At 39.3% G+C, this 12,904-nt stretch overlaps 3 protein-coding genes across 8 annotated transcripts in view; all 3 read left to right on the top strand.

Moving 5' to 3' along the window:
* skor2 (SKI family transcriptional corepressor 2) overlaps positions 1–5,623 on the top strand; it is an 11,426-nt gene extending 5,803 nt beyond the window's left edge. Inside the window, exons 4-8 of the mRNA XM_019874085.1 lie at positions 69–152; positions 3,490–3,555; positions 3,777–3,875; positions 4,035–4,102; positions 4,634–5,623. Of these exons, the coding sequence (XP_019729644.1) occupies positions 69–152; positions 3,490–3,555; positions 3,777–3,875; positions 4,035–4,102; positions 4,634–4,690 (374 nt within the window). The 3' untranslated portion in view covers positions 4,691–5,623. The remainder of the gene's footprint in view (positions 1–68; positions 153–3,489; positions 3,556–3,776; positions 3,876–4,034; positions 4,103–4,633) is intronic.
* Positions 5,624–5,894: 271 nt separating this feature from the next.
* On the top strand, positions 5,895–8,153 carry ier3ip1 (immediate early response 3 interacting protein 1). Of its 5 annotated transcripts, none has more exons than XR_002168714.1 (4): positions 5,895–6,053; positions 6,691–6,792; positions 7,126–7,272; positions 7,307–8,153. XR_002168714.1 is itself a non-coding variant. In XM_019874087.1 (3 exons), the coding sequence occupies exons 1-3, from the start codon at positions 5,963–5,965 to the stop codon at positions 7,179–7,181; spliced, it is 249 nt and encodes an 82-aa protein (XP_019729646.1). In that variant the 5' UTR covers positions 5,895–5,962; the 3' UTR covers positions 7,182–8,153. The 5 variants fall into 5 exon arrangements, 1 of the variants encoding a protein (XP_019729646.1); XR_002168715.1 differs by having other exon boundaries at positions 7,126–7,262; XR_002168716.1 differs by having other exon boundaries at positions 7,126–7,258.
* Positions 8,154–9,465: 1,312 nt separating this feature from the next.
* hdhd2 (haloacid dehalogenase-like hydrolase domain containing 2) overlaps positions 9,466–12,904 on the top strand; it is an 11,525-nt gene continuing 8,086 nt past the window's right edge. Inside the window, exons 1-5 of one of the 2 annotated variants that reach the window (XM_019874078.1) lie at positions 9,466–9,538; positions 10,743–10,852; positions 10,938–11,040; positions 11,744–11,849; positions 11,951–12,035. In XM_019874078.1, coding sequence (XP_019729637.1) covers positions 10,752–10,852; positions 10,938–11,040; positions 11,744–11,849; positions 11,951–12,035 — 395 coding nt within the window. In that variant the 5' untranslated portion in view covers positions 9,466–9,538; positions 10,743–10,751. Of the gene's footprint in view, positions 9,539–10,742; positions 10,860–10,937; positions 11,041–11,743; positions 11,850–11,950; positions 12,036–12,904 lie in introns of those variants that run through there. The other variant, XM_019874079.1, reaches the window with a different exon arrangement.

Here is a 12,904-nt window from a genome sequence, read left to right on the forward strand (position 1 = left end):
GGGGGGGTCTTCGGGGGAGTAGACTGGAAATAACCAGCTCCATAAACGTATCTCATTGTGTCTTCAAGATGACAACAAAGAGGTGAACAGCTTCTTTGGAGCCGAGAATGAAACATCAGCACCGGCACCAGACTACTGGAGGGAAAGCTCCGGTAGGTTTTTCCTTTTAAAGCCTCAATTTTTGTCATTTCAAAAAAATGGTCGGTTGGTTCCACCCCAGAACAACAATTGTGACTATATAATATTCAGTCATTTAGTCCCCTCGCCCCAGATTTCAAATTACCTCATTTTGACATATTAAGACTGTGCGAGTCAATTTATTCACGTACGTACATTTAATTCCACTTGCATCAGATACACTTTTACTCGCTAATGATATCCAATAAGTATCATTTAAAAAGGTTGTGCTCATCACAAACAACTGAGAGCCCCAAGAGATTTGTTTGAAAACTCTAAATTTCTGTTCATTATTCATACTTCAGTGGCCGACGAAACCAAAATCCCACAAATGTGGGCCGTGGACAGTAAATGAGATTTACACTCACTAAAATCTAACCAGGGTGCCGTCGCACATACGTTTGCTGTGAGAGATCATCAGGAAATGATCGTATATAAATGATTATTGTTTCATTACAATTATATGTTCATCTCTCTATGCCAGCGACAGATAGTGACAGGCAAAGAAACGCTTTTCCCTTGGATGGTAGAAGGTAAAGCTGCGTTTCCACCCGTTGTCATGTACACCAGAGTAAGTCCTGGCGTTCCTTTGAATAGATCAGTTTTGCGTCTCTTTGAGAGTAAATTGAGATGAGCTCATCGTTGTTTGAGGAGTCATACTTTTGGTGAGATTTTGGCTCGGCGGCGTGCTCTGAGATTTGCCTAATTTCAGCTCGGTGCCTTGGCTCAAATAAAGATTGAGAAACACAGCACTAAAATGTCAAATGTATTTTTTTTCTCATAAATGTTGCAACGGTCCATTGTCAATAAAAGTCTATCAAAGGTAATTTTTGGTTTAGGAAAAAAAAAAAATCTAATTTACTAGGATTCAACCACAGGTGAGTGTAATCATCATCAAAATTCTGAAAATTGTGCTCTTGCTCAATATAACAAGTTTAATTTTCAAAGCGAGTCAACTCTTTTATTGTAAAATCAATATCGACTCTGGCAGATGAGCACGTCCATAATTATCCGTGCGAAGGCATTTTTTCGGATGAATTTCTCGGATCGGATCTCATTAGATTGTGCAAGTGTACCTAATGAAGTGGCCAAATACACCGAGGGAGGAGCGAGAGCTCTGTGAAGCCGCTTAAGCCGACTTGTCGCCGAGGCTGTTGCTCTTCGGGGGGCCGTTATAGTTCAACAAGAAAACATCACCTCAGAAATAAGCAGCGGCGCTGGCAGCCTCCATCCTAGACCAATATCGCCCAAGACATAATTGCCTACCCCCCCCTTCTTTCCTCAGCGCTTAAAAAAAAAAAAAAAAAGAACCTTTGCTGTTTGAAAAAGATCACCGCTTATTGCCTTCTTATATCTGTCAGGAAGACATTAAAAGTGCTTTATGATATCTGTGCCAACATTTATATGTACCCCCACTAACGCAAAAAACACCTGGACACACTCACGCACCCGCGTCGTAATGATCCCAGCACATAATGTGTAATGTATTTCGAAAAATTACACGAAACAAATTAAATGAGACCACCTTTCCCCTGATTGCCAAACGTCTCCCTGGGCGTTGGGAAGCGCTACGTGATTAGAAGGCCTGACTCCTTTGAGAATGCAACCCCTCCCCTTTCTTCACCGCCTCCACTGTCTTTAAACTCTCCCTCTGTTCCTGGGGAGAAAAAAAAATAATCTAATTTTCCATTTATGTAATGCAAACCGCTTTGGCTTTGACTATTCACGGTTAATTGACTGTCAAACGAGGTTGTTATCCTCGGGCAGTGTCTGCAAATTTGCTTGTCAAATGAGACAGAGAGAGGAAAAAAGAAGAGGCGAGAGAGGGGGGGGGGGAACTCTCTGCTCCAAATGAGAGGAAAGAGCATAGGAGGGCTGTAGGAAGAGATGAAATGACTGGAGGAGACCGTACGCATTGAGTGTCGGAGATCGCTTCATTATCACCTTGGCACAAACACGCAAAGTTGCATGCTGCTTTTAAACTGCTAACATTTCAAAATGCCACGTTTGAGGAACAAGTTTACATGCAGGATTGAATTAGCAGGTTTCCATGATTGCGCTTGCCAGCATGAGGCTCACAAGATAGGCCCGAGCCACCAGCTAACGCCTGCTTACCAGTCAGTCGCGGTCAGAGCACAGATTTTCAGAAATTTCCGATATCCTGACTCTTTTGTAAGTATTAATCAAATTTAGTGAATTGAATCTGGAATAGGCTTAATGTTAACAAGAAGCAAATTATTCAAATGTTTTTTTTTAATATATAAGAACGAGGAAAAGTGGAGCAAAATGTCCAACACCTTCCGCTTCGTTTATTTAATGGGTCCCAAACCTGGTGCCCGCTGGCACAATGCAGCCTCCAAAGACCGCATCAAAATCCTGACGGCGTCTTCTAAAAACGGATCACCAGGGGTTGGAAGACGTGTGATTTCCTAGGAATGTCATCGAAGGGATCAATTTGTTTCCGATCTTGTGAAATAGATATTGAAAATTATTATGAGAAATTATTCCCATGATCAGCATTTTTATTGATCTGGATTTAAGTAATTGTTAAATATGCCACACAATTTAAGATGTTTTGAGCAAATTTGTCAAACTGGAATGCCAAGAAGGAGCTCTCACTCTCAAACAGTTTGGTGACATCTGACCTACACAAATAGAAGAGGCATCATCCCACTTAACTCTCTATTCACCAAAGCCCTTTGTAATGGCAAACTAAAGTGGAGATTGGAATTCCAGTGAGGGAAAGTGGTCAGGGCGGCATGACGGACGACTGGTTAGCACGTCTGCTACATTGCTTGAAGTGTAGGGTTTGATTCCGGCTCCGGTCTTACTGTGTGGAGGTTTTATGGTCTCCAGGTGCCTGCGTGGGTTTTCTCCGGGTACTACGGTTTTCTCACACATAACAAAAACATGCATGGCTTGTTAATGCAACACTCTAAATTTTCCCCAAGTGTGAGTTTGAGTGCGAATGCTTGTTCGTCTACGTGTGCCCTGCGATTGGCTGGCAACCAGTTCAGGGTGTACCCCACTTACTGCCCAAAGACACCTGGAATAGGCTCCAGGACGCCCGAGACCCCTGTGAGGATAAATAGATTTTTAAAAATGGATGGATGGCTGGATGGATGGGAAAAAAAAAGTGGTCTAGACTTCCAGTCAGTGGCGTAATGGGACACTGACATCTAGAGGCGTGAGGGTGAATTACAGCTCTTTTTACTCAAGCTGTTTGACGTGATGAATTCAAACACTGTATCAATATGTTCGTCAACTGTGTTGGGTTTCAGATGAATCAAAAACTTGTCATTGTGTTCTCAGGTGATCAAAGTCAAGAGGCTGCGTCTCCCGTGCAGCTAAAGAAGGATGTGGAGAATATGGAGAAAGGTACACAAATATAATTTGTTTCTTTATTCTTGATTGATTGTCTATCGTAAAGAAACGTCTTTACTCAACTCAACTCAACTCAACTGTATTTATAGAGCACTTTCAAACAGCCATCGACGATAGAAATGAGCTGCCTATTGGGGTTATTTTGAGCAGGGGCATTGTAAACAATTACATCTGAGAGCTGTTTTGCAACATCTTTTTGTCTTTGTCACCAACAGAGGAGCTTCAGAAGGTTCTGCTGGAGCAGATAGACTTCAGGAGGAGACTGGAGCAAGAGTTTCACACCCTCAAGGGCACCTCCCCATTTCCTGTCTTCCGTAAGTTCCAAGTTAAGGTCAATGCTATTATGGGGAGGGCTTCGTTGTCTTGCTAATTTTTTTGTACATTCTCATTCAGACTCCTTAATGTGCATGTTTGCATTTTCTCTATCAACCACACAGTACATGTTTGTAAAAGAATTGTGGTCATTATTTTAGATAATTTCCAAGACCAGATGAAAAGGGAGCTTGCCTACAGAGAAGAGATGGTCCAGCATTTACAAATGGTAAGACATTAAAATGCAAATGAACGATGCATAGCCCTACTACATATGCCTCAATGCCAAAATACTTGATATTAGATGATATAAAATAACTACTTATACTTGATATGCTTGATATTAATTCAGCATACTATGTAAGTCGATGAACACGATATTTTTTAAAAAGCCTCTTTGTTGGTGGTAACAATAGAGCAATCGACTACACCGTGGTTGCTTGTGTGTGCATCCAAATAAAACATACAGTACATGTAGTTTGTCTTTCACGGGTGAGGAGTTCCTATGCAGCATCTGAATCAATCATCACAGCTGACTGAGAGACTGACAGCCTCCATTTGTCTTTGCTTTCTGTCACTTGGAGCAACTGGACACACTTGTGTGCAAATGGTCACAAAGCCTGCGTCTGTACGCACAAATTGCTCATGATGAATACTAAAAAGGCTTGATTGTATTCACCTAAGCAACTATTGATAGGTGTTGAATTTGCTTTGTGTGTGCTTTTTCCCTGAACATTTTTCAAACTTTTTTGTCTTCTAGATTCCGTATGCAAACATCATGAGAAAAGAAAAGATCAGCTCCCATATGAATAAATAGCTAATTGTCATGTTCCTTGAGATTGATTTCCTAAAGGAGAGACAAATAAATGACAACAAATGGAAATCAGCATCCAGCCTCAAAGACACCAACCAGGACCCAAATCGGACCTCCATGAATTTACCTGGTGGACTTCAAGGCTAAGCCACTGAATTTCCCCTACCAGACTTTTTAAAGCGATTTTAAAGGTACAGAGAGTCATCTTAAAACTGTTTCTGTTCCGGACACTGAAGTGCTGCTGTAAATAAACACAATGGATGAGGACAGTCCTCATGCTAATATAGTTACTGTGGTTATTGATTTTGTTGCTGTAATATTAGTAAATGACATATCAGCCATTATTGACTGTGAACACACACATCCTAAACACACAGGACATGTTACCTCAAAAGAACACCGTTTGTCATATTGTCCTTAAAGATTCTGCAGATAAGCAGCTGGTGAGGTACTTTTGATTTACTTTTTAAAATAGATAAATAATAAATTCAAAGGCTTCACTTTCACCCAAAGGTGATCATCTGTATGCTGTCTTTTCAATGGGCTTGTCATGTCTGCAGATGCTGAATGGACATGAATTGTATATATGGATCTTGTGATATATCCCCCGCAAAATTGTACATAATATCCAATGTGAGACTATTCATCCTCACAGTCTGTTTACATGTGTTTATTTTCATTTCAATATTGGGGCCTCAGACCCGAATCTTAAAAATATGATTATTTATGACAAAGAGGAAAACATGATGATGCTGACAGTTGTATTTCAGTGTAAAATGAAACCTCATCCATCTTGTTTATACGTCGAACCAAATGAATGGATAAAGCTGTCATTTAAGAAAGATAATTACAATCTGCATATGTATTGAACTAACCTATGTTTTTGTTCTCTGCAATTCATTGTGTGTAAATTAAAAGACTATGAATAACAACGCAAGTGTTTCCTAATTGTACAACATTCATTGATTTAATGAATATCATCGCCACCAATTTAACTATTAACATTCACTTCAAGCTGGAAGAGGTGAACGGAATGACATGAGACACAACTCAAAATATTACAGTTTATTGTTGTGGAAAAAAGACACAAAAATAAATGATGTTTGAAGAAGAAAAACGTTTGTTTTCAGTCGTTTTTTTTTTGCGTCAAATATAAACTTTACGTCGTCAAGATACGATTTACGATTCAAGTCATTTGTACGACACTCTCTGCTCATTTACGGCCGTCTGTCGTGCATCTGTGGGTGTGGTTGAGGAGAGAGAAAAGTTGCCAGCATGGCGTTTACACTCTATTCACTCATCCAGACCGCTATTCTGTGCACAAATGCCATCGCCGTGCTGCACGAAGAAAGGTTTCTCAGCAAAAGTATGTATTTAGTTTAGTCGTTCTCCAGTACAATTAGATAGGCACGCATTTTATTTGGATGCATCTGGTAGGGGGAAATATGTTCGCTAGAATGAATGCGCTCACCATCTACAGTGAAGGATAAGATCAATTGTTTGCTTGTATTTCGAATGCTGTGTACATATATCAAGAACGCGATGAATCAGCTTTTATCAACAAGTCCCCAGAAGCATTCTAAAAACACATGATGTGGACACAATATAGTTTTTAAACAAAAATTATTTTATTTTTTTTCTGCCTCTCAGGTTTTATGTGTTATTGTGGTGTTGTTCACAGTGTAAGACAGCATTGCATATTTCTGATTGCACTCTCATGTACCTTCTATAGCTAACCAAAATATTGTAAACAGCTACTAATATGATGCAGTGCATTGCTTAATCACTGTAACCTACTGTATACTAACATGCACATGTCTACATCACTAAATAGGATTGTTATCTTTGTATGGTCACTTTTTTTTCTTATAATGTGCAGCTCTTGTGTAAGGTCACATTATGTCTCACATGTTGTGACCAGCATTTAAATGTTATATTTCAGCATTGGCTCCTACTGTGTGTACTGTATCATCTCATCTCGTATATTTTCTTCTGTCTCCCAGTTGGATCAGGTGTTGACCATGGGGTCTCAGGTTTTGGAGATGACCCGGGAATCAAAGCCCAAGTCCTCAATCTCATCCGCTCAGTCCGAATTATTATGAGAGGTCCGTTCCTTTCGTTGACAGAAATCACACGGATATAGTATATACTGTACAAATGCATCTCAGTAAATAGAATACTATGGCGGTTGTGCAGTTGGTGCAAATAATCAAATTTTAAGTGACCAATAGCAGTAATTGTAGGACAACCTTAGATGTGCAACTATGCAGAAAGTCCTAGAGCGCTTTAAAATGTCTGGTGCTGTGGAATTTTGATCATTGTTCAAGTATTGTAGAGAGCTGGAGCTACAATGATCAGTGTGCTAACACTGAGAGTTTGTGGCTTTTTGCATTAACTACTAAAGTCATATGTGTTTCCATGTCTGTTTGTTTTTCTAGTGCCTCTTATAATCGTGAATTCAGCCTCCATCGTCCTGTTGTTGCTTTTTGGATGACGACCTGTCAGCAGAATCAAGTATCAACTCAAGCTGCAGGACCAAGCAACAATCTCTCTCTCTCTCTCTCTCTCTCTCTCTCTCTCTCTCTCTCTCTCTCTCTCTCTCTCTCTCTCTCTCTCTCGTGACGTTAGGCTGGAAGCAGAGTGTTGTTGCACATTTTAAGAAAAACAAAACAACAGATGGTTTCAATTGGGTGAAATCTTTTTTTAAATATTGTAATTTAATGTTTCTATATGTCTTATATAACAGCACTATAGGCCGGTTGTGAGTATATCTGCCTCACAATTCGAGGTTCTGTGTTCAAATCTCAGCTCCGGCCTTCCAGTGTGAAGTTTGGATGTTTTCCCCATGCTTGTGTGTGTTTTTTTTTCTGGCTTTCTCCCACATTCACAAAAAATACATTTTAGTTTAATTCAACACTTAAAATTGCCTCTTGATGTGAACGGGAATAATTGTTTGTCAATATGTGAATTGCGATGCGATTGACTGGCAACCAGTCCAGGGCGTACCCCCACCTCTTGCCAGTCAGTCCATCTCACCCATGCCTCAAATGAGGACAAGCGGTATAGATAAATGGATATGAAATGTCATTGTTTACGCTGTCGCTGTGGAGGCACTCGTTACTGCAAGTCACATTCCAACTGTTGGTTTGCTTCGGAAGGAATTGTGCCAAATGTGCGGGAAAAACAATGTCGGCATTTATTCGTGTTGCTGTCACCAGGATTTTGAGATGTTTTTCTCTGAATAAATGTATCACTTAAAAAGTGTTTGCCAAAGTCCAGTCTAAAAATGTTTTCGCTTCATCTTTCCACCCCTCTGTTGTAAATATTGACACATTTCTCTCACTGCACTCATCTACCCCCTGCTGCTCTACTTTTGTAATAATCCCCATATGCTGTGAATTATCACCATTTCCTGCCCTGTTGATCCCAACAAATATTATTAACCAGTTTTGATCCTAAAAAAAAATGATGGTGGGTAAATGCGGCTCTGCTAGAATTGAAAGCATATGTTTATCAGAGGGATATTCAAAGCAAAAGTCAGTTTAATCTGTGATTAGGCCGCATTGAGCTTTGGTTTTACAATAATATCTAAGTGATCACAGGCCATCTTTGCGTGCGTATTTGCGTTTCACAGATCAGAATGTGGTGTCTCATTATGATTTAAAAAGAAAAATCTCAAGGGTTAGTGGCTGATGTTTGAAATACAACTCAAATGGGTTAATGATGATCATTTTGATACATTTCTTAATACCGTTTTTGGAAAAGGATGTAAAGGTCTGTGAACAGTGTGACATTGTACCTGTTATGTGAGCCAGAGGGCTTACAGGACTGCTGTCACATAAAATATTTCAAACCCAAATGAATTTTCGTTTCATTGAAGGCCAGTCCATCCACGAGCACATTGACAAAGAGATCCTGTGAGAGTTGTGGCAGGACTCACAATGCCCTGATTATCTGACAGTTCCTGGGCGAGAAGAACAGTACTGTGCCTGAGCAACCTATATGGACCTGACTCCATGTGATTTTTCTTAATTTTATTACATTTTATTTATTCTTTTTTTTTTACCCCTCTTTGGAAAGCTCAAGAAATTGAGGAAGTGTTTTGAAGAGACACCTCGTAATCAAAGACAAAACAACGCAAACTAAGTTAAAAACGGAACAAAACAATCTAGTCTTTAATAAAGTGGATTATATGTGTGGGTTCAAGACAGTTAGAGATAAAAACAAAAAAGGATTCAAGAAAATAAATGCATCATATACTTTTGGGTAGGGTCCTCTATAAACATCGGTCAGTCCGATAAGCCTTAAACATGTTTTTCACATCTAATGTGACATGCAAAAAATACATGTACAAACAAAAAAAAAACTGAAAAAAACATGTATTCACTATGAAGAGGTAACATGAAAAGAGGATTTGTCACAGTACTTTCTGGCATCATGTCACGATAAGGTTTAGCCTTTTGCTAATACCATCCAAAATCTACCCTAAACGATCGAGCCATTAATGCGATATGTCTGTTATTTGTTAGTGGAATGTGCTTCGAATTTTTTTCTGTTATTGTAATGAGTGATTAAGTGGTTAAGAACAACCCTCTTAAATGATTACAGCCCATACATGTACGGTGGGAATAAAGAATAAAGTAAAATCACAAAAGGGAACTGCTTCTCTTTTATTTTTATTCTTATTAGTAGTAGTTGTCGTAGAAGTAGTAGTAGTAGTAGTACTCGTATGTATTTTTAAAGTTGCACATTTAACTGAGTAGGCAGCACTGAAAAGTAAAACACAAAACGCTTCCTCCTTGGCCAACGAAGAAGACGTGAACCGGAAGCAGGAATCGCTTTTCTGCAAAGGTTAGCATGCTTAATGTATTATTTTTTAAACTAATGTTGTCGTCACTCAGAAGTTCGCATCATTTTGAATTAGGATCGTAAGTTACGGTTTAATTAAAACATGTTGAAGAGCATCGGTAAATATGTCAGTGATTGCAAGTTTGTTTGGTCTATAAAATGTGCATTGTGGAAAAATGAATAAAGCCCTGTTCACGGTCACCGGAAGATTACAAACTGTTGTCAGTGCAGCTCCAAACCACTGCCAACTACCACAATACTAAACATTTATGAATGCCTAATGTAAATGACACACACTATCATTATTTTGTATAGATCGATACTTTATTAATCTAAGGACTGAAATTAAACGCTCCCAGCAGCAGCAATTACACGCTCGTAATAATGTATGTACAACCCACAAGCAAAATTACAAAAAAAAACAAAACAAAAAAAAAGCAGTATTGAGGAGGGATGACATTTAATCTCTATATATTCTGAAAAAAATATATAACCTGAAAAATGTAAACAATTTCATTGATTAGTCCTGTATATTCTATTCGTATTTGGTAAATAGTGAGTGTCCCAAAAGTCACTACACGGATTGAATAAATCCCTCGAAATTACACAGAAAACTACGTTTTTTTCTTATTGACCACGTTGGATTTTGCTTGTATTGTGCTTCTAAAGGGACCAAAATACAAATAACAGAAATGGGATACCTGACCTGTTTAAGTAAGTCCACCAAACTGATAACTACATGAGGAAAATCCAAGCATGTCTAAATAATAACAGGGGATCACTGTCTACTTCCAAATAAATAACCCCCATCCCCTCTCCCAAATCTGCATTCTAGGCAGGAAAACCATACATTTGAGGGACCAGCCAGTTAATAATCCTCTCAATTTTCCCTGATCTAGGTTTGAACAACACAGTAATCTGATCCATTTTGCCAATTCTGAATGATTCGGGCAGCTTTTTGAAAAACTGTCTAAACCTCCCATTTACAGTGGACTTTATCAGTTTATCAAATTTTACCCAGGCTGAAGGCAAAGTAGCTTTTATCAACAGATAGAAAAACACATGGAAGTGACCTCATTAAACATGAAGGATGATTAAATTTTCTATTGGTTACTTTGTTTTATTTATTATATAGTACACACCAGCGGTGTGCAATATTGTCTGTCTACATAGCATTAGTTTCGTGGTCTCACGTTTTCTCACGTGGGTGACAAGAATGGCAAGCGGACGCGCTCTAAAGGCCGTTCTCATCGACCTAAGCGGAACTCTGCACATAGAAGACACAGCAGTGCCGGGTGCGCAGGATGCCCTCTCCAGGTGGGAGGTTTGTGGTTCTCTCCGTCTAAACGAGGACCACAAGAGCACTCAAAATTGAACATGTTTTGTGTTTGGGTGTTGTCAGGTTACGGCAGGCATCTGTCGCCATCAAGTTTGTGACCAACACAACCAAAGAGAGCAAGAAGAACTTGCTGGAAAGGCTGCAACGGCTCAACTTTGATCTCAAGGTGGGGGGAAAAAGATTTTAAAAAATTAAAACATGATTATTTCTACTGTGTATAACATCACACCTTCAAGTAAAAATCTCAAGAATTCTAATTGTCAGCTACTGCGACACCCAAACAAGACTATGATCACATCTGAACAAATTGAAGGTAGCTAACAAAGAAAGATCCAAAAACCGGGGGTACAAGAGGCTGTGGGACTGACAACACACGGCTTTGCAGCCAGCCTCGTCTAAAGGCGACGGAATCCTATTTAAACGGTGATGTAATGTAATCAATATAGCTGGTGGCACTGCTGGAACCCAGTTGTTGATTAGGCCTCTTTCTCTCGCACCGATTGGTTGGTTGAGTCGTGGACAAGGGCCACCAATCACGGAGCAGTGGCTGAAGATGGTCAGCACAAAACCATCACATCTTAACACCCACACCACAAAAATCACACTGGCTGCCAAGAACTCGTGTGGGCTGTAACAATCCTTTTGTGTTGTATTCAGAATAGCCTGTCCCTCCAGTGTATTTCAAATTAGCTACACCTAAAATCTGTCTGTCTCTTATTTCCATACGCATAGCATTCGGAAACATGAAGAAATGTGTATCAAGAGATGGTGTCTAATTATGTGTCATAATTTAAAAAAAATGACGCATATGAATGAATGGAGTATTAAAAAAATTGTCAAAAATAAAGTATGGAGTTTCTGTCATACAGGAAAAAGAGATCTTCACATCACTGAGTGCTGCGAGGACTCTCTTAGAGAAGACAAAACACAGACCGTTGCTCCTGGTGGAGGACAGCGCCCTGGAAGACTTCGCAGGTACATGTCTGAAAATGGGACATATAAAACTAAACTCCAAAACTCCTCATGAAGTTGATAGTGCGGCTCGAAGATCAAACATTTTTTGATACACTTTGTAGGTATCGACACATCCGAACCGAATGCTGTCGTCATCGGGCTCGCTCCTGATCACTTCGACTATCAAACGATGAACAAGGCTTTCAGGTGATTACATGGAGCTCTCAGGATGGGGAGATACGTCGTGGTGGATTGCCTGAGCAAGATTAGCTTTCTATTTCACAGATTCCCATCATGTCTAAAAGGCTAAAAACACCTTACTATACATGGTCGTTTTTTTTTTCGGCTAAAAATGGCTTACTATACAAGGTCGTTTTTTTTTTCAGTGAAAAACGCCTTACTATACGTGGTCGTTTTTTTTTCAGAAAAAAAACAACTCACGATACCTGGTGGTTTTTTTTTCAGGAAAAAAACGCCTTACGATACATGGTTATTTTTTACGGCTGAAAACACCTCACTATATTCGGCTAAAAACGCCTTACGATACATGCTCGTTTTTTTTCAGGAAAAAAACTGCCTTTCTATACGTTGTAGTTTTTTTTGGCTAAAAACGCTTTACTATACATGGTCGTTTTTTTTCGGCAAAATACGCCTTTCTATACATGGTCGTTTTTTCCGGCTGAAAACGGTCGTTTTTTTCGGCTAAAAACGCCTTACTATACGTGGTCTTTTTTTTTGGCTAAAAACGCCTTACTATACGTGGTCGTTTTTTTTCGGCTAAAAACGCCTTACTATACGTGGTCGTTTTTTTTCGGCAAAAAACGCCTTTCTAACATTGGTCTTTTTTTTCGCAAAAAACGCCTTTCTATACATGGTCGTTTTTTTTGGCTAAAAACGCCTTACTTTCCATGGTCGTTTTTTTCGGCTAAAAACGCCTTACTATACATGGTCGTTTTTTTTGGCTAAAAATGCCTTACTATACAAGGTCTTTTTTGTCGGCTCAAAACGCCTTACTATACATGGTTGTTTTTTTCGGCTAAAAAATGCCTTACAATACATGGTCGTTTTTTTCGGCT

Source organism: Hippocampus comes, unplaced genomic scaffold, assembly GCF_001891065.2.
Source record: "Hippocampus comes isolate QL1 unplaced genomic scaffold, H_comes_QL1_v1.1 scaffold101, whole genome shotgun sequence".
NCBI lineage: Eukaryota > Metazoa > Chordata > Actinopteri > Syngnathiformes > Syngnathidae > Hippocampus > Hippocampus comes.